This window comes from Aythya ferina (genome assembly GCF_964211825.1).
Source record: "Aythya ferina genome assembly, chromosome: Z".
Classification (NCBI taxonomy): Eukaryota; Metazoa; Chordata; class Aves; order Anseriformes; family Anatidae; genus Aythya; species Aythya ferina.
In genome coordinates, this window is record NC_140299.1 from 81,527,756 (window position 1) to 81,553,880 (window position 26,125).

A 26,125-nucleotide genomic window follows, 5' to 3' on the forward strand; every position below is an offset into this window, starting at 1 on the left:
TGTTTTCATTTTTTTCTTCTTGCTCCTTTAAGTCCAACTTTCCTTCTCAGGGATTTGTTTCTTCTTTTAACTCCCCCTTCACTGATCTTTCCTTTCAGATGATGCCAATGAAGGGAAAAGGCAAGATTTCAAAACAAACAAACAAACTGGAGTCTATTGATTCTATTGCTGCTGCTTTCAATATTGGTTTACCCACAGCAGAGCCATTTTTAACGTGCAGAGTTTTAATGAATTCCAACCAAAGGAAATCCAAACAAATAAAGAATTGAGGGGTGTACTTAGTACACCTTATTTACTGCTTTTATTGAAAAGAGGAGTTAAGGCTGACCTGAAGGCATAGTTCTGTGCAATGCCAGATCTATTGTGGGTCCAAAACCAGGCCCAATTGTTTATTCCTGACATTTGTAAGGGGTGAGAGTGCTGTGTGGGCAGCATGCTGAGTTGTTCCAAGTGCGTGCGGAGTGTCCCATGTCAATCATCGATAACCTTCCAGCTGGGTGAGGAGCACCGCGGACAAAATCCCATGGGCGCCCCCCGTCTTACGCTGGTGTGCAACAAAGGGAAGCATGGGTCTCTGGAGTGCTACGGTGAAAATAAAATATAAAAACTAATCAGGAATTCCTTAGGGATCCAGAGAAAACACAGAGTACTGCAAATCGAGTGGAGAGGGTAGGACAATCGTTTCAGATCAGAATGCAGTTTTGTTGAAAATCTGAAAGTTACAGTGAAACTACTCCTGTGAGATAGTGAGCCCAACTCTGAGTTCTCAGCCTCTTCCTGTGTATTCAATCTCAATAATTAGAAACATTTAATGTTCACTGCTCTGCTGTAATTGGGGACTGATGGTTATTAAGTCAATCCCTCTGATACAGGGCAGCTGGATAGCTGCTCGTGGGAGCCAAACTGAATATAGGGTCACTTTGCTTCCCAAGAAACTGTAAGACAAAGGACAACATGAAATAATGCAAGCTGAAACTGTATTAGAAGAGTAGAAACAACTGGAAAATATTTGTGGTATTAATATATAGTTTTGTCTTTGTACATTAATTCACCTATGCTTCTGTGTTACTGTACAGATTTTTATTTTTCAATGTTCATTTGCATACAGAGTACAGAGATCCGTCTTACCTAACATTACCTAATTTGATTATCCAAAAGTCTAAGTGCCCAGTCAAAGACAGTTACCTGCTTTCCCTCTTTAGCCAGGGGATATAGACACACACCTCTTGGAGGCAGCTTATTCCAGCCTGCTATGTGACTAGGTGAGACTAAGTATCTGCTGTTGGCAGGAAGGCTTTACACCCTGAAGCATTTCTAAGTTTAGTTTTGTAAGATGAATACTTCTTGGGGTCTTTGAGCCTTTTACGAAGTAATTTCTGAAACCTCTCATCATTCTCTAACATCTTCTTTGTCTTTTCCACTTTACTTACAGTATTCCTGAACTATGAAATACACAACTTGACACAGTATTGACATAATGACCAGACTAATTACAAGGCCTGCAGTCTTTTAGATCCTTATCTTTTTTGATTTTTTTTCCATATATTCCATGTCCTCCAAATAAGCTAAAAATAGAGCAAAAGAAGCTAATATGAAATTAGTTCTCAGTAAACTATAGCAAACTGTGCAAATATCATCCAGCTTTTATTAAGGGCAGAATCCTTTTTTGTCCTCAGCATTTCCCTCAACCCTTTCTGTAAGTGTGCTGTTTGTGAAATAAGCCTGTGAGTATATCTAAAATTAAGCTGGAGTTATATTTGGATTCATTTCTAAATATATCTTGCAAACATATATCAAAACAGGAATTTCCATTACATTTTGTTTATTCAACACTGATAAGCAACATAGTTTTTTGTTTTGTTTTGTTTTGTTTTGTTTTTTTAAATTCATCTGTAAAGATTCACACACTAAATGCATGTTTTTGCATTGATTTTGCACCCAGTTGTGTCAAAGCTACAATTTTGCTAAATACTTAGGACTACTGTGTTTTGGTAACAGAGGATTTGGGACCAAAAATAAATAAAGAAAAGAAAAAAGCAAACTTGAAGCACCTGACACATGGTTGTGTAGTGTTATAGATTAGGCATGTACTGCGAGTTGGGGTTCATTGGAATTATAATCAATGCTTTTTGAAATTTGACAGAATAGTTTCAATTTGTACACGAGATGCAGGGAGTGTTGGCGGTGTTAATGCATCTAGCAGGATTCAGCCTACCTGAAATCATGTTGCTGCTGCATTAGTTTGCAATAGCATTTCCACTTTTTGAGAGCTAGTAGCTGCCTCACAGGCTCTGGAGCTATAGTAAAGATCACGTAAATGGGACTAAGTGAGACTTCATCTGAATTCAGTATTTTACAGGTTTGGGCTTAGATGCAAATTTTATTTTTATTTTCTTTAATCTTATTTATTTCATTTATTTCGAAAAGTAGGAATTTTGGTCCTTGTTTAGCATACAGTGGGAGAACTGGGGAGTTTGGGGAGCAATCACTGGCAAGATCTGGTTGCTGCCTTTGTGTCTTTACGTCTCTGTTGTGAGGGATAGCAGTGGCTCTGGATTTGTTGAAGTGTGGGTGACCATAAAAGAGGAATTAGATATTGGAGAAATTACTGAATCTAGAATGCTTGATTTAGGGGTGGAAATTGAGTACCCCTGCCCGGCACTGCGTAGCTGTGATGAGCTGCATGTCCTGGTCCCGAATCCTGAACCCCAAATCTGTCACCACCTGAGCAAAACCTGTTTAATTGCTGCCCTCAGTAATTAAACAGAGCAGCCCTAGTCTGGCTGTGTCTGAGCCACATCAGCACAGGGGCAATTGCCGAGGTTTGAAAAACGTTGTCCTCTGCCATCCCACCCCCTTTTATCTCTAGAGCAGCGTGAAGGCAGCAGGAGTCAGAAGAGGGAGGAGAGTTGCAGGACGCTGTGCGGAGAGGAGGGAGGAGTAGGAGACGGGAATGCATAATGCCTGCGTGACAGTGAGTGTGTGCAGGCGGCTCGCCGAGTCCTGAAGCGGCAGATGTCCATGTCCCCGGGTCTAGGTAGGTCTGGTGTCTCCGGATTGAGGTGGTAGGTGCTTTTGGAGCATCCTCTATCAGCAGCAGAGATCTTGGCTTTCCAGCTCCGGAGTTGTGCCAGCAGCACCTGTTGCAGCAGAGGCATGGCTCACCCGGCAGCAGACAGCGAGCGTGCAGCTCACCCACGAGTGGCTGCTGGATAGGAAAAGTGTGCTAAGGTTTCTCTTCTTCCAGCAGCTCCTCTTTCTGCTCAGCAGAGGAGGGCAGGTGGAGGCAATAATCTTTCCAATGGAAAATCCTATTCTCGGGAGATCGTATAAGGATGAAACTCGGTCTGAGGTGATCCAACTGGCGATTTTTAACTCTTAAAAATGCACAAGACGTTAGGTTGGTTTAATTAGGTGAGAATTAAGTGGGGGAGTTTGCTACGCACGGTGTATTGCAAAAGTGGATTTAAAGTCAGGATGAATTTTTTCAAACCATCATCCGATAAGAAATGAGTTTTAAGTGGGTTAGCGATTAAAAATATGGCATAAGTGTAACAGTTGGAAATGTTTAATCTGCTTGTAGCTTTTGATATGCTGAGCCAATTTAAAACATTGCATAATTTGCTTTGGCTAGCAAAGATAATAAACTGCCTGCCAAACATCATTCATTGTTTTTTCATGAGACTATGATTGCTTTAAAATACTGATGTGAAACAACATGTGATTTTTTAAAATCTTACTCATTATATAGAAGCCAAAATTGTTCTTTTTTTTTTTTTTTTTCTAATATTTATTTTTAACTGTTACGCTTTGTACCCATCTTCTAGAATGAGTCTTTCAGTTAAATAATACGCATTTTGAGAATCTACCGTAAGGGCAGTTTAATAACTAAAGGCAGAATGTGATATATTTAGAAAACTGTCTGTCTGTCCCTGAAGCCTAAAACAAGCTTTCTCCTGCTAAATGTATTCGTTTCCATGTGAAAAGGGCAACCAGATTCCTGAGGAAATAAAATCACTTGTAGAGTATTAAGTTCTGAATTGAAATGACCAAATAGTTGTTAATATGAAAGCTAACGTATTTCAAGGATGTGCTATTTTTAATTACTAAGTATTATAACTAATGTTTATGTTATTATTGATTTATAGCATGTACTTCTGTGTTTTAATAATTTTACTTTAAAAAATCAATGGCATTTATCAAATTTGTGAACTAGTAAGTGAAATAATTAGCACCAATTGTCTGTGTCCTGCTTACATGGTGATCAATGGGAAAAATTACATTTGCTTTTGTAAGAATTTGGACTGGACAATTTATTTGTGCTGCCAGAGTTTTTAAGGCTGAAAAACAATACAGCATGAGGTTTAAAGATGTTCCTAGTGAGTAAGATTTACCATTAAAACAACCAAACCTACAGTGGATTTCTTCTCTTGGAAGTTGTTCTGAGCTTCATCTGAATAAAAGATTCAGAAAGAAACATACCTATTAAGACCTCCAATATTCATGTCATTTGGCCTCTATTTACTTGTTTATTTATTTTGCCTTTGGACTTCCATTAAAAAAAATGAGAGCTTGTGTCTGCAAATACTTACCTATATATTTTATTTATCGCATGAGTGTTTCAATGACTTAAACTGAGCTGTTGCAGAAGCCCTGAAAGCATGTACCTTTAATGTATAGCACTAAAGCCAAATATAGCTACAGAGAACTGTAAGGATCTCGGTCATGAGACACAAAGAATTTAAGGCACTTTGGGTGAAAAACATTGATGGTCAGAAATCAACTCTAAAAAGTGATTTGTTGTTGCATAACTACCATAGTTGTTCAGAATTAAAACATGGTAAAAATGAGGTGATAATTAATTGTTGTATTTTTTTAGGAGAACTTCATAGTAATGGCCTATAAGCTTAAAAAAATAATAATTTAAGAATTCTTCTTTGAAAACTCAGTGGAAAAGTATATGACACTTGAAGCACAACATTTGAAAAAGAGGAAGAACTAACATTTGTTTTAGCTACATCTGGACTTTTTTAACCTCAGGTGTTTTGGGAAGTAACCTATGTATCCAACTCTTGGCATTATTGGATGTCTGATGCAATTTAGCTTCATTTTATTGCTAGATAACCCATCTCTCTGATTTTTTTTGTTTTGTTTCGTTACGTTTTGGCCAGCCTCTTCCAAACCTGTTCTTGGTTTTAGATCCATTTATAACTTGTTATCTAGGAAATTAAAATATGTAGGTGGGCAAGAAAAAATACGATCATGGTGAAATTGTTTTCTCAGGGAGTATTAGGCCTTGACCTTCCAAAGATATAATCACATACATAGCTATTTTTACAGGTGTAATCCTATTGATTGGTTTTACTCATTTGTGTAAATTGTGCTTGCGTTTCAGCTCTACGGAAATGGCGGATTTAGGTATAAGTCATTGTTGGATACAACCACGATGTGATGTAATACCTCATTGCTGCAGATTGTAGGCGTCCATCATAGTTCCAGAAGTTCAAGAGTTCTTTCTGTGTGTTTCAAAAAGGAATATAATACTGTTTTTTAGGATGGAAGGAACAGGGCGGGAGGAATAGAGGGAATTGATGTTATGTGCCATTCATTTATCTTATTCCAGGAGGATCCGCTGCTTCCTTTTTTAACTCCAAAAGGTACCATTGAATCACAGATGATACCATTTCTACAAAGCCTCACTTGTCAAAGCCACACTTTGAGTGAATAAACCCACTGGAAAATACATTGTTTGAAAAAGCATTTTCAAGATTGAGTGTATACATGAGTATTTGTGGCAACTTGCAGAAATAATTTGAAAACAGGGAGTTCTGAAAAAAAAAATAAAGCTAGTTTTAATTCCTTTTACTAAGATAATTTGTAAGTCCAAACTAAGGTCACTCTTGGGATAAAATTGTACTTATTTAAACAGGCCTATCTAACAGCCTAAATTTTGGTGGCTACATTAAGCAACAGAGAAAATACTTTCCGTGAACATTGCAGCTTTTGTTGTAAACTGTAGACAAGTCCAACACAGAATTTTCTTGAGAATAACATGAGAATTTTTTACGTATATATATACACGAAGAGATTTTTGCTTGGTTATCTCATTCGCCTCTGATACAGCTTTCTCAGAGTATAATTCCAAGTCTCATTTTTAGATAGCAAAAGAAACTTTATTCTCCTCAGTCACTTATCATGGACTTGTCCAATATGTTACTGCTGTGAGTTGTTCCAAGCTTTGCTTCATTAAGGATTTAACGTGGCCTTAATTCAGCCATCTGTTATGGGTTTGGCAGACCAACAGATCTGAAGTATTGGTTAGAGCTTTAGAAATTTCCCACATTTTTAAAGGTTAGGAAAAGAGCTACCTTTAAGAATAGATTTTGAATAATTCTCAGCAAGACAATGGTGTAGAAGTGGGATAAAAAATGCATGTCATTCTGTGAAGCACAGGGTCCCCTGTCTGTCTTTAGCTTTGCTGAAAGGCAATTAGCATTTCAACCAGCCAATTTGGTTACATGCAATGAAGTACTTGGGTTTGTAATTTGCTGCTCTCCGCTTGGTGCTGTTGAGAACTAGCTGTGTGTAATCCTCTCAAAGCACCTTTCTTTCCAGCATAGTTATTGTTGCTGGTCTTAAATAACTAATCAACAAAGAGATTTCCTTGTCTTGAGCTACAGGGTGCCTTAGAACAAGGAAAAGAAATACCCAGTTAATAAGGGAATGATTATAATTATTAAATAGTGATTATTAAATTGTGACATAGGTTAAAAGGTTTAGAAAAGCCAAGGGAACCACAATACATGAGAAAGATAGTGTGAGAAGTCTTTGAACCCAAACAAATTTTGCTTTGGGGGTTCTCTTCAGCACACAAATACTTTACCATGTGTTTTATTTAAAAATGCATTGCCCATATTTAAGGGATTAATCCATAATATAGATTAGAGAGAAAGCCTTGTGCTACAATTCTTTTGGAAAATGATACAAATACGTTTTTACTTACACAGAAAGAAGTCTTTGTGGTGGACTTTGTAAAATACAAATACGTAATAAAAGCAACATTCTCTGCTGCCATCTAATAACAAATGATTACAGTTAACTGTAGAAATGAAGTTTGTTTGTATATACTTCTTAAATTTAGTATAAATGTTTTCATATTTAGTAATAAGATTTTATGAAATCAAGAATAACTCAGACATTTAATGGGTTGACTAGTTATTAGAATAAAATACTGTTTGGCTCATAAATGTGTATTAACTTGTCAGGATCCACTGTGGATAGCCATAATTCTTCTGTAAGTATATCTCACATAATGCCATCTAATCCTCACCGTCAGGCTATAATTTACTGTTCTGTACCCTATGGATTTTTTTATTGCAAGATTATTATGCATGCAGTGCTATTACAAAACAGGCCATTCTATTTTTGGTTCTCAGTATGAGAAAAATGACCAGCAGGTTGCAGAATGCCCAAATTACTTATTCTGATATATGCTATTCATTCAGGCCACAGTACTTCATTCAGGACAAGTATTAGGTACTTGACGCTGTGGTAGTTTTTGTCCTTGGCTCACAAGTTCTAAAAATTTGTTAAGTGTTGAGGACATGAGAAAAACCTCTGAAGTGGAGATACAAATGGAAATTATAAGATCTTTACTCAAGTAGAATAAATAGCTTGTTCCTCACTGAAGCCTGCAGACCTTTCTCAGCTGGATTTCTTGTACCATATATGCACGAGCCTGATCCTGAGACAGCCTCAGTCATGCAGTTGCTTCTACATAAGTGTGATTTGGGAGTGCTAAGCATCTTCATAGTTTTTTGTTTTCTATTGTGTTGCATCTGCTTGCATTCGTCATTCAAGAAACCGTTTGAGAACAAGAGTGAGAGCTTACTTAGAGTGTTTCAAACTGTGCTGTGGACAGAATTCCACAGATAAAAACCCAGACCCTGGATAACCTTGTAAAATAATCTCTGTTAGTGAAGGATCTCTGCTGTTTTTACATGTGTAGAAAAGAATTTCTGGGTTGGAGCTGAAAACTTATTGATTTGCCTTTTACTTAAACCTATACTATATGATAAATATAAATGTATATATATATATGAGACATATATATCTATCACAATATATATATATGATTCCAAAATAATACATTGATTTGTTACGGTATACATGTATAGTTAGAGCTAGATGTGAATAGATTCTCTTCAGTTGCATAAAATAAATTTGAAGTTCTGCAGCTGAAATCAGTGTTACTGGACTTTTTTATTATTATTTATTTATTAACTGTACAAGTTAGAGTATATTCAGCTTCCTACTGATGTTTTTCTGAACATTCTGATTAGCAGATTTCAGCCAAAGTTTGTTTTCAGTAGGCTGTGATTTGTGTTCTAAATATAAAGTAACCTTAATAACTGTGAGTCATTTCATCAGAGTTACTTTGGATTAAAATAATCTGACTCCTACAGCTATTCAAAATTATTGTCTGGTTCTCTGTTAGACCAGCAAATTATAAGGTAACAGCACATGTTTGTAGAACAGGATTGTATTCCCTCTGCATGCTGTTTGCACAGAAGTAGTGGATTCAGCGCTTCTTGTTAGTTTTGTCTTTTATTCCCTGCTCTGAATGGGAACAAGCGGAGCAAGTGGTTACCTCAGAAAGTCTTTACGAGTTAAAACTGGGTTCTCTAGTAATTATTATGTGCTTTAGAACTTAAAATTCAAATGTGTAGTTTAGATCCATTCAAATTCTTCTGAGGAAGCAAAATGAAGCAACTGCCAGAAAACTTGCAAGAGGTGCTCTGGGTCTATTACTCTTTTTTCCTCCTAGTGGCATCTATTAACAAGAGGAGATGATTTAAATTTCTCATCAGGGCTCTGTCATGGCCAGGTTTACCATTTTCAGTACAATAATTACCATGCCTGGTGATACATTTGGCCATCAATAATAAGATAAAAAAAAAAAAAAAAACTGAAATTGTTATAAAGCAAATGATCAGGTGAATCTGATATCAGTGTCCCAGATGCAGATGCATCTTTTTAGTACTTGAGGTTGTGCTGTGGTAAGGTCATGGCAGCAACTTGTGAGCAAGCAGCTGAGCCCTAAAACTTCAGGACCTTGAAAGATTACATGGGGTTTTGGCACCTCGTAGTCTGCATTTATTCTCTGTCTAACACTTTCCAGTGTTAGTAAAAAAGGGAGAGGATGGGCAGACACCTACAGTGCTTTTATGGTAAGGAAGAAGACAGGAAACTCTGGAGAATTAGTGTCAGTGACACCAAATAACATGCATGGGAATCATGGAAGCAGATTCTTGCCTGAAACACTGCAACTGTTCATGCAGACCAGAGTGAGAAGGGGTGCAGAGAAAGCATTAGTTGTTGTTACTTACTGTAATAGTCATGCTTTATTCACCTTGAAGCATGTTGAAGACGAAGAAAAAAACACAAAAGAAACAAAAACCAACCAAACAACAAACAAACAAACAAACAAAAACCACACAGATATTTGTTCATAATAGTGGTTTTGGAACCCTCTTTTCTAGTCCATGTTACAGTGAGAGACTTATCCCACATCTAAAGAAAAATGAAGAAACAAACAAACAAAAAACAAATCCAAAACAAACAAACAAACAAAAAAAAGTGAACACTTGGTTAGTGCCCACTATCCAAATGCTAGATTTTGCATGCACAGTGTTTGTGTCTCCTTTTTGAATATGTGGGGACTGTGAGAACATTGAAGCAATGTTGAAAAAAAATCCCACATCAACAGTCTGAGATTTTTGTGTCAATGTGGCATCACAACAATGCATAAAGTAGAATTTTAGACCATCAAATCTAGTTCTCCTGCTTTCCCAGGTTTTTCATCAAAACTGTTGTAAGTTTCAGTGGTTCTGAAACTGACAAAAATAGAAATGTTGATAATACACAGGCTTTTAATATATTTCTGCAACAGGTGCAGGGAGAGCAATGACCTTGTGAAACTTCTTGCTCTGTTGTTCCAGCGTGCTACAGAGAATCTCCTCTTTACATATGAAAGAGCACATGTATTTCTCTCTCATTGTATTCAACCAAAGATGCTGCTGGGTGCTGACATCTCTGCTGTGAATAGACTTCTGTCTGGCAACCATTGATGGCGGTAATGCTGTACTCAATGCAAAGTACCAGGCATGCCAGTTTTTGAATGTTCTACTTGGCTGGGGATTTGTAATCACGGGGAGTAGACAAGGACAGGCAGTGAAAAGTGCACCAGACTTTGCTTGCTGTGCTGTGCCACATCGGTGGACTTTAGAAACCTACAATGAGCAGTGCAGGGATGAGCAGTGGTAATCAAGCCGTGGCTGCTGAGCTGGAGAGGTCCTGCCTCAGAATGCTTGCTTGTTTCTTCTGCCAAGCAGCAGTGGCAAGTCTGAGGGACAGGGTACTTAATCAGGCTTTCTGTCTGCTTCGTTAGCGAGCTCCCCTTTCTTTTGCCATTCTCTGAATCATATCTGGCATCCTCTACTTACTGCTTTTCAGATTTAGAGTCTTTTGCAGACCTTTTGTTTCTCTTAATCTTTGCATGTGCCCCTGGTTTATAGGTTTCCTCATCTTTCACTAAAAACACCCAGGTTATCCTCACTTTCTAAAGGGTTTTTATTTATTAAGCATGAAAGCCAGTGTAAAACTCAACAGAAAAGTCTTCCCATTCTTTATATAAGTCTGCTGAAAAGACCACTCACTCCTTATAAAGTTTATAATCTTCATCCCATATTTGTTCCAGAAATTGAGTGGAAAAAGTAAGCTAATCTTGGTGATTCATGAGTTATGAGAAACAGCAGTTTCACAAGCCTACATCTCCTTAACTCCAGCTGGACAGTAGATTGAAGTGGTATTGCTTACATGATTTGTGACATTACTGTGGAAATTACTGTGTTAAATCAGTGTATGCTGGGTCCTATTCTAAGAGTCTGCTTTGTCAGGGGAAGTATAACTGCACTTCAGAAAGTGCTATAAATTGCAAACATTAGTTAGGGATCATTACTCAATTACTGAGTTTGATTTCTTTGCCTTTTTATTATAATCCTGAAGAATGTACTTTTTAGACTTTTAAAATTCTCTAATACTATTAGAATGCCTAGGTAACTTGTTGGAGAGTTACTTTGGTTTTGATGCTAGGTGTCTTTATTATAAGCCCATTAAAGAGATCATCCAGATCTCATTACATAACACTGCTTTATATTTTTGCTTATTTTTATGCTTTTTTTTTTTTAACTTTTTTTAAACATGATTTTTAATCATTTTTAATGATTTTAACAAATCATTATTTGGGATGGCTTTAGTAACCAGTAACACAGTAATAGAATTGGTCCATAGACTTGCAGATATTCTGGAGGTGTATGATATCCCACTACTAGTTGTTGTTAAAAAAAAAAAAAAAAAAAAAAAAAAAGACTTTGATTCATTAATCTTATTAATAGCTGGACTGAATATTCTTGATTGAAAAAAAATGAAATTTAACTGAATCAAAGAGGACAGTCTGTCTGATCCTCCAAATGCATGGTTTACCAAAACTTAGCAGTGAACAAGAACTACAGCTTCAGCTTCATTTGAAAAAAAAAATCAAAATTACCAGCAATATACTGGGGTGAGGAAGGTGGGGAAGAGTCATTTTTTAATCAATGGTTTTACAAAGGCTTCTGCTGAACTCTATGCTTTGCCGTTAACATGGAACAAATTATGTTCCAATACAAATTTGTGTAGCAAAACAAATTAGTACACAAATTGAGTTGATATTTAATAAAATAAAATACTGTGACCTAAAATATCTTTTTGGCTCTTTGAATAAATTTGTTCTGCATTCTCTAAATCTTGTCTGATGTTGTATTTACTATATTACATTTTTTTTTTTCAAAGCTGAGTTTATGTCAGCAGAGTAAAAATTACTTTTGGCAGGCTGTGCAAGGTAAATCTTAGTACAAATAATGTAACAAGGAAGAATATGCACCAACTAAATAATTGATGGTATGATTGTGAAACCTCTCTTGTTCCACAGGAGTAATCCTATAGTTTTAGAATGCTCTCTAGTAGAAGTAATAGAATTCAAGTAATCCTAAACTTTGTAATCTTGCCCTGAAGGATCATGTTTTCAGTATTACTTACTAGAAGCATGTACCGTGGGAAGATATTTGCGAAGTCTATGACAAGGTAACAGCTGAAGCTAAAAGGTCAACAAATTCTTTAGTTTAGTATGGATGATGCCTGCATTTGCAGACAGTGTAATTGTCTAGGAGTTTACAAAGGTTATGCAACTGTTCACTTTCAGGCTTGAAAGCTTGTATTTTTCTGAGCAGTTCCACATTAAAAAAATAATAAATAATAATAATAATAATCTTGCAGATTAATAGAGTCTGCTTTTGAAATGTGGAGGATTTTAAGTCCTGATTTTTATTGTAATGTATTTTTCATCTTTGCTTCTTATGGTAATATTTTTTTGCACTAACATCACCACAGAGATCACCATGTAGGAAAAACTTTGTTCCTGGAAGTCTGTTATGCATTTACTTCTTAATAAAAAGCAGAGAGATCTTGAATGACCGTGTTCACGGTAATAAAAGTTCAGTTTGTAGCAGTGTGAAGTTCTGCAGCAAAATTATTTTACTGTGTGACTTTCTTGATGGAAATAATGAAACACATTTTAAGTACATTGTAAAATTTTTCAATGGTTGGCCCTGATTTTTTGCACTGAGTTTCATTGCAAACCTACTCCCTCGGTGATGTTCAGTGGAGCTAGGTGAACATTTTATTGCAAGTAATTAAAGTCAGCTGATATTGTCATCCCACCAATTTCATAAGAATTCTGAGAGACACTGTTAGTGTTCTTGTCTGTATTTGCAACTTATGTCGTCTGTTCTTTAATTGTCTGAAAGCAGATTTTTGAATCCCCACAGTGTAAAATTAACCCTTATCCAGACAGACTTTATTGTAAGAAGAAAGAAAGTCCTGAATTCTTTCTGAAGCTTTGATAATTTTAGTTGTCTGATGACTAGTTTGTTCTCTGTTCAGTAGAAGATAAACATTATCTGAGTGCATACATATAACATACATATACTTAAAATCCATACTGGAACTGAAGTGTTTTCTGATTATAAATTTGACATACACTTTAAAAAATATGTTTCAGTAATTTTCAGAAATTTTCATAAATTTAAAAAATCTTCTGACCATTTCTGACAGCACTTTCATTAACTGTTACAAGTAATAAGGATGAGTTCTTGCTAACACAGCTTTGCTTAAATATAATTGATATGGAGTATTTTCTGTACAATTCATCCAATTGACATTGACAGATTAACCTGAAAAACACAGTACTTGGAAGCACAATTTTATACAAAGTGACAATTTATTTAAATGTAATCACACAGATATTATTTGTATCTTTTGTACAGAGATTTAAAATTAAAATTATAAAATTGTGACTGCAAGTTAAAAGAAACGTGCTGAAAGAACTGGTTCTATTAAAGATCCATGCCATAGTACTTTCTGGTCTTAATGTTCTCTTGGTTTGTTCATTAATTGCTCAGAATCTCATGGCAGAAATTTGCTCCATTCCATGTCCAAGTGTTTAGTTCTGATCCCCACTGTACACAATATGAGCTTCTGCATAACATAGCATCTGTTTCCAGTTTGTTGTGCCAAAGCCTCTTAAAAATGCATCTTTAAGAGTATTAATACCTAATGACCTCACCGGAACTTAAAAATATGTGTTACATCATGTAATTGATCTATGATGTAAGAAAGATAAACCACCTTAGTGTAAGTTGTCTTATCTTAAGAGAAAAGAAAACCAAACATTGTGCATAAACAAATAAAAATAAGTATCTGTCTGTGTAAAGGTTATGATCACAGTAAAATGTGCCACAGCAATTCTGTATGACAGGAGAACGTGAAAGAATCATGAGATAAGCAGTCAAAAGAACCTCATGTAAATATGCAAATGTTTAAGAACATTTCATGGTCCATAAAATGTCAAAAACAGTCTATGAGATGACTGCAGACACCCAGGTCTTCACCTTTCATGCCAGTTCATTTATATTTCTAAAGAGAATCAAAGAGATTAAAAGGAAAAAAAAAATACAAGAAGTATTGAACTGTAAACCCTCAAGTTATTTTTGGTTGGTTAGATATGAAAACAGTTGTGGCTTTTCTTTATATATATATATATATATATATATATATATATATTTTTTTTTTTTTTTCCTTAAAAGCTACTTATTCCTCCATTTGGAAAACATCGATATAGGTTTTTTAGAATATCATTAGATTAAAATTATGAAAACAGAATTGAATCCAGAAGATAATTACGCTGTCTAACTTGATTGTGGCTGAGACCTGTGCTTGTTTTTGTCTCATTTCTGAAGTTTACAAGAAAATCACAGTATTTGAAGGATTTGCAGAAGCATTTCCAGAAAGGTTGACTGCATTAGTAAGGCCAACAGAGGTTGTTTTACATGTTTTAGATACACAATTTATTTTTAATTATTCTTTTTTTTTTTTTTTTTTTCTTCTCTATAGGGATGCCCTCTGATTCTTTATTAGTTTATTTGCTTTTATTGCTACTCATTCATTTCACATCTGGAGAAACAGAAGTGAAGTTCAGTGGACAAACAGAATTTGTAGTTAATGAAACAAGTACAACTGTTATACGCCTTGTAATCGAGAGAACAGGGAAGCCTGCTAACGTCACAGCAGTTGTGTCGGTAAGAAACCATGCCAGTTGTATCGTCACTAAATATTAATGTATTTTTGAAGCTTTGAATGTTGCTTATGCTTGTACCAAGACAACAAAAAGGAATGTGATACTTCGCTGGGACAGTGCTTCAGTTCGAGGGAAGGGATTGTCCCGCTCTGCGCTGCACTGGTGCAGCCTCACCATGAGCACTATGTGCAGCTTTGGGTGCTACAAAATACAAAGGCCACGATGCTCTTAGAGAGCATCTGAAGGAGGGCAACAGAGACGGTGAAGGGTCTTGAGGGCAAGACGTATGAGGAGCGGCTGGGGTCCCTGGGTTTGCTCAGCCCAGAGCAGAGCAGGCTGAGGGGTGGCCTCATGGCGGCCTGCAGCTCCCTCACGAGGGGAGTGGAGGGGCAGGCGCTGAGCTCTGCTCTCTGGGGACAGCAACAGGACCCGAGGGGATGGCATGGAGCTGGGACAGGGCAGGGTCAGGATGGGGGTTAGGGAAAGGTTCTGCACCCAGAGGGTGGTCAGGCACTGGGACAGGCTGCCCAAAGTCATGGCACTGAGCCTGTTGGAGTGCAACAAGTGTTTGGACAATGCTCAGACACATGGTTTAATTTTTGGGTGGTCCTGTGTGAAGCCAGGAGTTGGGCGCGGTGATCCTCATGGCCCCCTTCCAACTCAGGATATTCCATGATTCTATGGTTTGGATAAGCCAAACCCAGTTTCTGTAACTGAGCAAATTCCTTTTGTCAGTGTCAGTGGTGTCAAGAAAATGGTTTAAACATTTCTTGAAGGAGCCAGCTCAAGCGGCTCAGGACAATGTTTGGTTTTGATGCTAGCTGTGCATTCATAATGAAAATGCATCTATTTAATGACTTCTTATTTTCAAGATTACTCTAGAACCTGCAGTTTAGAACCTTCTCCCATGGAGCCAGGCTGAGGGAGCTGGGGTTGTTCAGCTTGGAGAGGAGAAGGTCCCCGGGAGACCTCACAGCAGCCAGCCAGTGCCTAAAGGGGGCTGCAGGAAAGCTGGGGAGGGACTCTGTGTCAGGGGGTGTAGGGATAGGGCAAGGGAGAATGACTTTAAACTGAAAGAGAGTAGGTTTAGATTAGATGTTAGGAGGAAATTCTTCCCTCAGAGGGTGGTGAGGCCCAGGCCCAGGCTGCCCAGAGGAGCTGTGGCTGCCCCATCCCTGGCAGTGCCCAAGGCCAGGCTGGATGGGGCTGGGGGCAGCCTGGGCTGGGGGGAGGTGTCCCTGCCCTGGGCTGGGGGATTGGTTTTAAGGTCCCTTCCAAGCCAAACTATTCTGTTATTCTGTGAGTTAAGGATTTTAATAGCTACTCCACTTTTTGAGTCCGTTCTTTGAGAGGTCAGTTACTATTTTTACATCATTGATTTTATCTTTTCATCATTGATTTTATCTTTTAGCTGTTAATAACCATGATTTCAATTGTACTCCATTTAAGTGATTAAACCCTTCAGAGTGTGTTAAACTGTATGTGTATGGAGTAAGATGTTATTGGGTGTGAATAAGGACAACACAGCAGAGTAGCAGAGATGTACTGCTCATGATTTGTTTTAGTGGGTAGGCAAAAGAAACTGAGTATCTATACTGTGATACAGTTTATTCTCAAAATACGTATCTTAAAAATCACAATGAATAGAAATTGATCTGCAGGGATTTAAGAGTTTATTAACATCTAAGGAGGAAACCTTGAGAAAATGTGATTTTAGTTTGAAAGTAGTGTTATATGTTGGCATAACAAACAGAGTAACTTAGTTTTTGTATTAGACCTGATCTCCTTTAGAAAAAAAAAATACAATCCATTTTCATAAAAGTCTTTTGGTAGGTCTAGCGTTGGTTCAGATACTTAAAAAATACAGTTGCCAAAACGTCCAATGAGAGGTGACAAACACAAAAATATCTACTATACTTTGTTGCCTCTTCATTGAAATTCTAATTTCATTATTCTCAAAAAAAGAATAGCTTTTTTTCACAGTGGTCTGTGCAAACTGTCAGTGCCTATAAGGGTGGTAGTTTAAGGTGTAGCAGCCATGGGGATGTTTTTGAAATGACGTACTGAATGCATTGGAGAATTTGACAGTTCATCAGGTCACAGTCAAGAAAATCTTGCAAAAACAGGTAAATGCCAGGACTATGCCATTTAATCTCAGCTTCAAACTGTAAAATTAGCCTACAGATTTTGCCAGTCTTGACACCACTGGCTCTGCAATCCGCCCTATAAGCACTTTACTTAATATTTGATTTGGTGCACTTTTCCTTTGTTGAATGATGTGAAAGCAGAGCTTTACATTTTAAAATTCAGCTTGCCCATCTTTGGCAATCTAAACATTAATCTAGGTTAAACTAAACTTATTCTAGTCCCTAGAGTGAGAGAGGAAGGCAGAGGACAGTTTCACTTTAGGGCAAGTGTAATTCAGGTGAGTTAATACATGGTGTGCAGCTCTGTTCTCAGTACAATCTTTTAATTAAAAACTGGTCATATGGTACATTAAGCAAAAGATAACCAGTTTTAAGGAACCACGTCATAAGTGGTTCTGAATGAAGTGTTGTTATTTCTGGTTACTTAGTATGGATACAAGAGGCTATTATTTGTACTTTCTGTCTATAAATAAACTATGTAATAGCAGGGTAAACAGTGGGAGGAATCATGTGCATAGAAAAATGCATGAAATCCATATAATTAGTCCAGAATAATATTAAAGAAGATTGTAGGTGAAGAAGATGTCACTCACTTGTGTATTTATTGTAGCTTTATGGAGAAGATACAGGAGACTTTTTTGACACATATGCAGCTGCATTTATACCTGATACAGAAACAAACCGAACAGTGTATATATCTGTCTGTGATGATGACCTTCCGGAGGCTGATGAGACATTCACATTTTACTTGACATTACCAGTAAGTCTAAGTTTTTCAATTTATCCCTTTGGCCAGAAAATGCTATGTAATCTGACAGAAATGAATGGTATTCTGTAGAACTCTGTGCAGTCATGCTTGTGGGTCTGAGTCTTAATAGGTAAGAACTAAAATTTGGAGACTAGCCAGGATGGTTCTTATGCTCCTTTTAAGAAAGTTTTGTTGTTCCTGTGGGAGTCTATGTGATGTTGCTGTGCAGTATAGACATATTCTGAAACTTCAGCAAGCACTGCATTCAGTTGTGGGTATCTGAAGGCATTATGCTAGAGTGCCAAGGAATTAGACTGTGAAAGGTCAACCTTTCCTGTTTTCCTACACACTGCACCTACAAGAAAGGGTAGAAGTAGCAAAAAAAGCAGAATGATTTCCAGTCCTGCAGAGGGTAAACAAGACTTCCCTTTGAACAACCAATTTTTAAAAAACACATTGATAAATCTGTGCATATGGTTCCATCTCATGGGATTCATTCTATGAGGAGCTCACAAAAAAGTTTATTTTATATATTTTTTTAAGGTAGCAGTTCATGACTAATTTTGAAATCAGTTCTGTAAATTAAAAAAATCATGCTTTTTATACATTTCAGGAAATATTGGCAGTGAGTGTAGAAGTCTATATTTTTCCTTCTTTTGACATGTAAATGTAGTAGCTCATTTTTACAACACTGTAAATAATGTTTCCTCTAGTTGATAACTCAGTACACAAAATAGCTTCGAAGTTTCAGTTTTATACAAGTGCTAGAAAAAAAAAAAAAAAAAAAAGAAAGAAAAGAAAAAAGAATAATTTTTGAGTTCTTGGCAGAGCTATGTGCTTCAAACCTGGTTCCCTATTCCTAATAGATTGCCAAACTGCAAGTAATCCTTCGAAAGGTTTGTTTCATGCACTTTGCTGTTGACCATATAGAATATACTTCCTAAATGAGGAAGAATTATTTTGCTGCATTCTGTTGCTTTAAATAAATTTTACTGTAATATTTAATAAAAAGACATACAATTTTCAGAGAATAATATTTAAAACAGTAAAATCAAGATGTTTTTATTTTTGCCTATATTTACCATATATAATATCTTATTTTTTTTTGTTAATTTTAGAAACCATCTGCAAAGATGAAGCTTGGCTCACCCAAGTCTGTCACTGTAACAATCTTATCAAATGACAATGCCTTTGGAATAATTTCTTTTAACATGGTATGGCTTTTTATATGGTATATATGAAAATTTTAGAAAGCATAAAGGTGAAATTTTCAAAGATGCTGGTTAGTTATTCAACTGAATCCCTTGAAAACTGATTCTGAGTTACATATTTTAAAATGTCTCTAGAGGTAATTCATACATATGTATGTAATTCATGCATATATACAGCTTTAATACTACTGTATGCTTTTAGGTATTGAGAAATAGCCTGAGAGCCTCGCACTTGGATGGATATCAATGTTGCTCATCTTAAAGATAAAACTTACTTAAAGTTGTTCAGTCTCACTGCCCCTCATCTATAAGTCAAGATCTAAATATAGTAGGGAAGACACTGAGGAATAATACCCTAGGAAAGTTAAAGGTAAAAAATGTGATTTGAAAATCTTGAGAATATATACATTTTACCATCAGTAGTGAGCCTTATTATACTTGACTGACAAGCTGAGGGAACATTGTCATAATATATGCATTTTATAACACCCTCTGGGATAAGATGCTGTTGTTACTCTAGCAGATGCTATTTGCAATAATACAGAGGTTGTATTAGTAGAACGAGTAGCTATGCCTTATTGACAGCATTCTGACAACATAATTTTGTTTAGGACTTCCCTGAAAAAACGTAAGAACATAAGAAAATTTTAGAGTCACAGTACTAAGCCAAGCTGCTCCTGGGATTAGTGGATATCTTCAAAATCTGTCTCCTACAATAGTCTAAAAAAGTGACCAATGACCTAAATGATTGTCCTGAGTACATTTATAGCTAGCTATCTAATAAATGACTTCATGATGCTGAAAACCTATTTTTAATGGGTGTAGGAGCTCCTAAAAATACCAGTGATAATATGCGAGGGCTTTGTGTGTGTTGACTATGTTCATTTACAGAAATAAACAAACAAACAACAACAACAAAACCCACACAAATTGCATTACGTGATAATTTTTTATCTGAAATCTTTCAAGGTTTTTATTAGCTGAACTAATTGGTTGCTAGGAAATTTATGCCATCGGTGGACTGGTTTGCAGATTGGATTAACTTGTCTGTGGGAGTTTGGTATTTCTATGGTAACAGTTTCTTCATTCTGCTGTGATATTTGATCTGTGTCTGATTGTCTGTTCCTTTTCTTCCTCATTAGTCTGCCTTAATCACAGTGAATGAGCCCAGGGGCAGAAATGAATTTGTACCGCTCACTCTAATTAGAGAGAGGGGAACCTATGGGACGGTCATCATAACTTTTGAGGTGAGTTTATCCAAAAGACTTCATACCGTAGCCTGCTGGATTAATCTGAGAGGTTGTAATCATAATTTATTGAAGTGTTTGCAAAAGAGGGAGAAGGACAAAATACCTACATAAACATTAGGTAGATCTGTTTCATAAAATGGATTCATATTAACTGTCATATAGAAAATACTGTAATTATCTGACTGTTTAATTGACTGTTTAAGAGGTACTAGAGAAAACCGAGTATTTTCTGTCATTTAGAGAGAGAGGTATGTGAGGCAACATCAGTATGTATTACTAGAAAATAATGCATATTAAGTATATAAGAAATGTCTTATCTAAATTTAAAAAAGAATTTATTTATTTTACATACAAATATTCAAGTGAGTCTTTAATGATTATCCCAACTTTCTACTGTGAGTGCTCAGGATTTGGTGAATTTCTGTATAATCATATAATCTATATATGTATAATCTATAATCTATGTATAATCTATAATCATCTGTGTCTTGATCTCTATCTTGAATTCCCTGTAACTAAAGCTTTCAAAATAATTAATCATGGTGAATACTTATCCTGTTATTTATGTATGTGATTTGAATGTGATGCAATTACTGCCTTCGTTGATTACTTTTTCTTATGTAGTTCAGATTCTATTAGTTACTTTAAAATTATATATAAAATCTTTCCTATAGATATTTCTGTACTAATTGCCTGTTAAGGAAGGGTAAGGCCCTTACTAGACCTCAAAGCTTTAATCTAGAAAAGCTTTGCACTGGATTTTATTAATACTAAATGTAGCATGAACAGTTAAAGTACTAAATATGATTCTCTGTGCATTTTCCTTTTTTTTTTTTTTTTTTTGCAAATGTGTTTGTTCTAAGGTACAGTAAATTTTATCTGGACAATTAATTAGGTCTATCTCACAGCATTATATATGTATGTTGAAAAATAATTTACAAAATGTTCTCAAAACAAAATATCCCGTATGACCTTTAAGAGGCTTTGTAGTATTTTGAGTTTCACTGCTAAATTTAGTATCTTTAATATCACAAGTCAAGATCGAAGGGACACAAAACCAGTAAGTACTATTACTTTGTCTTGGAATTTATTATGAAATACTATTGATTCAAACTGAATTTGCATGAATATCCTTTCTGTAATATGAAAGGGTCAGTTATGCATCAGAAAAATAATAAAGAGCCCCCATAGGCCTATATGGAAGTAGTTTTCTTCCTCTTATTCTGGAAATACAGAATTTCTTCGGAGTGGTTGTTCTGACTTACACTGTCTGCCAGAAAAGAGCAGATTTTCACAACTGAATGTTCATGTTTGTAAGTTGGAGATGGCTGAACAGATAGTCATTTGTTATGCAAGTCACACTGCATATTGGTTATTGTACTTGCACTGGATTTGTATTCCAGATTTATATACTTCTTATCAGACAAATCAATTCTTTGCAGATAAAAGATGGTCCAAACCCAGCTGAAGAAGACCTTAGTCCAGCTAAGGGAAATATTACATTCACACCTGGGAGATCAATGCTGATTTATAATTTAACAGTGCTTGATGATCAGGTAGGAACAAGGCTTCATCTTAGGCTTTGATATGTAGAAGGTTAACTGCAGTTCTGGAAAGACTTAGAGTAATAAGTTACAAAAAGCCTTGGCTTAAATAAGGTTAAAAGCAGTTCTATTTAATGAAGTGATGTTAAATTTTGGCTCTCTGGTCTATTATTTTTGCTCTTTCTAATGCTCCATCTTTAGTTCTGATCAGTGAATATTTTTAGTTTATGAACATGTCCTGGCTGAGGAGACACGTTATCTTTGTCACTAAAGAAAGAATACGACAGATTGAATATTCACAGGGAGAAGACAGATTGAAAAAGATTTATAGTTTTTTGTTTGTTTGTTTTCAGATATGTTTAGGGTAGAAACATATTTGAAAAAATCCTTCTAAGAATACATAAGATTCCTGAAACAAACATGCAATCTTGTGAAAAGCATGAATACTAGGTGATAATTAACATTTTTCTGTTCTCAGATTGGCCAATTAAAAAACAAACAAACAAACAAAAAACACATAACAACTCATAGGTTGTGAGGCTTTCTTTTTTTTCTCTGAGTAAAGAAAACATTCTTCTAATTTGCAACTTGTGATTTTCCTTTTTTCATACCCACACTTTTCTTTTGTGTCTTTCTTCTCCTTTATAATGAGCTTAAGAGGGAAAACAGGGACATCAAAATAATACAATACAAAACAACTTAATGAGAAATTAATTAGAAAAAAATAATGGTGAAATGTGTCTGTTTCAGAAGTGAGCACAGAACTGTAAAGCGGCTTGTTTCCTTTTTACTGTTAATTATAAAAAATGTCCTTCCACATTTCTACTGATACTCTAGTGTTAAGACGCTGTGCCAACCTGGGGTGCTGAAGTGTGGAAACATCTCTTTCCGATTCAATGTAATATTTCAGTGACTTTCACACAGAAATAAATTGTTAGTGTCTTTTCTCTTGGGAGGATGAGATTTTATTTATTTTTATTCTGACAAATGCCCTCAAACTTCTAAAAACTTGATCTGTATTTGGTATGTCTAGTCAATCTTCCCACTCTGCGAAAGTCTTTCACAAGTGTTTGTGAAAGATGAATTTTGCACAAAAACGTTTATTGATGATGATGATGATGGACTTCACAAGAATCCAGCATTACTGTCAGAACTGAATTTGAGCTTTTAGGATCTGAGTTTGGGAAAACAATGAAAAAAGTGTTTTTCAGAATTGGGCAGCCTTACAGAAGGTAGGGGACTGTAGTTCTGATTTTCACAGCTCTGCATTTATAGTACTTTTCCTGTGCACATTTCCTTTTTGAGTAGAATGGCAACTTTGTTTAAGAGAAAATTAAAGAGGCAAGGCAGCACTGGAAATCATTTATACTATTATATTTGAAGTTTGACTCGTGTATTTATCGGTCAATCATGATGCAATTGAAAGCTCCACAATGCCTTATTTATGTAGGATACTAAGATTTTATCTGCAACTAAAATGGCATGTACATTCTGACTGTCAAATGCATATTTTTGTAGTGCAAATATGAACTAGTATTTGAACACAGTATATTTGAACTAGTGAACTAAAACAAGCGTAAGTTAATATCAATTTTAATAAGATAAAATAGGAAATAGTAGTGTAGGAGAGAGGTGACCGAGAACTTGCAAATCTCACGTTGGAAAAAAAACACAACCTGCATCAGTCAAAAATATTATGCAAGTTTAAGTGCCGCAAGTCAAACAAAGGACAAAATTGGCCTCAGCTACAAAGACAGCTGCATGCATACCGTTTTTTGCCCTGAAACAGGATCTAAGGGTGGCCAATTAACAAATGAGTGTCAAAGAGAAGAAATATTGGACCACAGGGAATTCTGAACTTTTTTTGCTCAGTAAACAGAACTACATGGAAAGGATTCATCAGCCTTATAACAAAGCAATGCCATTAGTAACACATAAGCAATTTTGTTGTGGAATTTCTCTCAGCAGCAAATAACAAAAGGACCAAGGTAGGTTGTGTTCATACGTTGTTCCTCTGTTCTTTCAGGCATGCATAGATGTAAAACTGTGTTAACATCAGCAAATCAAGATGTCAGACTAAATAACTGGCAGGAACACTTGTTTCCAAGCAGAGCAACTTCCACAAGTTGGGTTTGGATCTCCTCATACTTTCTAGTTGGAAAGATACAGAAAGATATTTTTCTTTTCCCACATTTTTGTATTTCCAGAGCATAGAAGTATGTCTTAGAAAATGGAAACATTCAGTTTTGAGAAGGGATTTTCAAAGTTGCAAGCGAGTTTCTTTTTGCCTGTTTATATTAATATGAAAAAGGTTGTAATGTTTACATTATTTCCCTTTTTTGCGAAATATATGAAACATATTTCTAAGTAAGTGTTCTGCATATATTTGAAATGGGACTTACACCCTGTTGCAATTATTATTTTTCCAGATACCTGAAAATGATGAATTGTTTGTTGTTCATCTCAGGAGTGTGGAGGGAGGGGCTGAAATCAATACCACAAGGAATTCAGTTCAGATTAATATTAAGAAAAATGACAGCCCTGTGCGATTTGCTCAGAGCACTTACATGGTGCCTGAGGAAGTTGATGTGCTCACAGTTCAAGTGGTTCGTGGTAAGGATGACAGCGGAAAATTAATTGGACCTGATGAATGTGAAGTCTCTGTCAGTTACACCATCATAACTGGGAATTCAACAGCACATGCACAGCTCAATTTAGACTTCCTAGATCTTCAGCCAAATACAACTATTGTCTTCCCACCTCTAGTTCATGAAGTATATATGAAATTCAAGATCCTTGACGATGCCATACCAGAAATTGCTGAGACTTTCCAAATTATGCTCCTAAAGGACACGTTACAGGGAGATGCTATTTTGGTTAATCCATCTGTTGTTCACGTCACCATCCAACCAAATGATAAACCCTACGGAGTGCTTTCAATCAACAGTATCCTGTTTGCTCAAACTGTTATCATTGATGAAGACCAAATTTCAAGGTACTACAGACCTTCAAACAGTATCTCGTCATGTTAAGGGATTTGTTTGGCACTGTAAAGCATTCTTAGGATTTCACTGACAGTAATTATAAAATCACTACTGAAAAATTAATATAGAAATCACCTAACATGTAATTATTATAAACTATATATAATTTTCAAGGCAGAAAATGTCTAATTATGCAAAAGTATTTTAATATTTATGAACTATATATAAGAACTGTAAATATTTAATGACATCATCAAAATACTGAAAAACCTGTAATCTAAAAGATGGATTAGTGAAGTTGTGATGCTGCCACACACCCGTTCATACAAGTGGAAAATATATTTCAGGGTTTCTTTCCCAGTAAATCTTTGTCTATACTGTATATTAGTCAGTCTCTGGTTAAAAAATGGTGGTGAGTGTCTCCTGTGAAGTACTGAATACCCATAGACTTCCAAATAAGTTAAATATATGTAATTTTACAGATAAATTAAAAACAAATCTACACACAAATCTTTACAGGCAGGACTGATATCTATACAATATTTCCAGTTTCAGTAAAAATGTCCACTGCTAGCTAGTGATGGTGGGTCATTCCCAGAGAAAGAGGTAACGTATCAGCCTATGATTTTATGAACAAATTCTAGTATGTAGAGCCTAGCACTTCAATATTCACTTTTTTTTTTTCTTTTTTTTTTTTTTTTTTCTTACACACAGATACAGGAAACATGACATTTCCATAGTCACAAAGATTGATAAATTGCATTTCAGTACATAGGCAAATAGTTGAGTCACCTTATGTTAAATAAAATAATTATTTAATCACTCACACCTGATAATTATATTTTGATATAGTCCATAAAACAGTGTAGAAATTTAGTTGAGAAAAAGGTTTCTGAAATTTAACATCTTTCCTGAGAAAAAATGTAAACATGCCAAGTTTCCTCTTCATAGTATCTTTCTTACTGTAAACAAAATAAATTCTGACTAATGTCTTTAGATATATTATTCATGTCTTTAGGTATATTATCGCATGAATAAGCAACCTGAGAAAATTCTACTTGTGTGGTATGATTTCACAAATTTTAAGTCCTGACTCAGGTGTCAGTAGCAGCAGTTAATATTGATTCCACTGAAGTCAGTATAAATCTTCCAGGGAACAAATAACTAAGTAAACCGATATTAATTATAATTGCACGTTACAGATTTCTGTTTTCACTCAAAACCATAGGTTTGAAGAGATCACAATCGTAAGAAATGGTGGAACACATGGAAATGTTTCTGTGACCTGGGTCATAACTCGGAATAGCAGTGATCCCTCACCTGTGACTGCAGACCTTGTTCCAGAGAGAGGGGAGATACATTTTGATCAAGGACAGATGCTGGTCACGCTGTCTCTGACCGTTATTGATGATAACATACCAGAAGAAGCAGAGCCCTATCTTCTGAAGCTCTTAGCTCATACAATACAGGGAGGCGCAGAAGTCAGCGAACCATCTGAGGTAAGTTT

General features: G+C 35.8%; 1 protein-coding gene across 1 annotated transcript in view; it reads left to right on the forward strand.

Annotated features, from left to right (window-relative positions):
• Positions 1 to 26,125, forward strand: part of ADGRV1 (adhesion G protein-coupled receptor V1) — a 298,863-nt gene that overhangs the window by 11,824 nt on the left and 260,914 nt on the right. Inside the window, exons 7-14 of the mRNA XM_084504535.1 lie at positions 2,870 to 3,037; positions 14,551 to 14,735; positions 17,492 to 17,641; positions 18,748 to 18,843; positions 19,983 to 20,087; positions 21,533 to 21,646; positions 24,064 to 24,629; positions 25,847 to 26,117. Coding sequence (XP_084360661.1) covers positions 3,016 to 3,037; positions 14,551 to 14,735; positions 17,492 to 17,641; positions 18,748 to 18,843; positions 19,983 to 20,087; positions 21,533 to 21,646; positions 24,064 to 24,629; positions 25,847 to 26,117 — 1,509 coding nt within the window. The 5' untranslated portion in view covers positions 2,870 to 3,015. The remainder of the gene's footprint in view (positions 1 to 2,869; positions 3,038 to 14,550; positions 14,736 to 17,491; positions 17,642 to 18,747; positions 18,844 to 19,982; positions 20,088 to 21,532; positions 21,647 to 24,063; positions 24,630 to 25,846; positions 26,118 to 26,125) is intronic.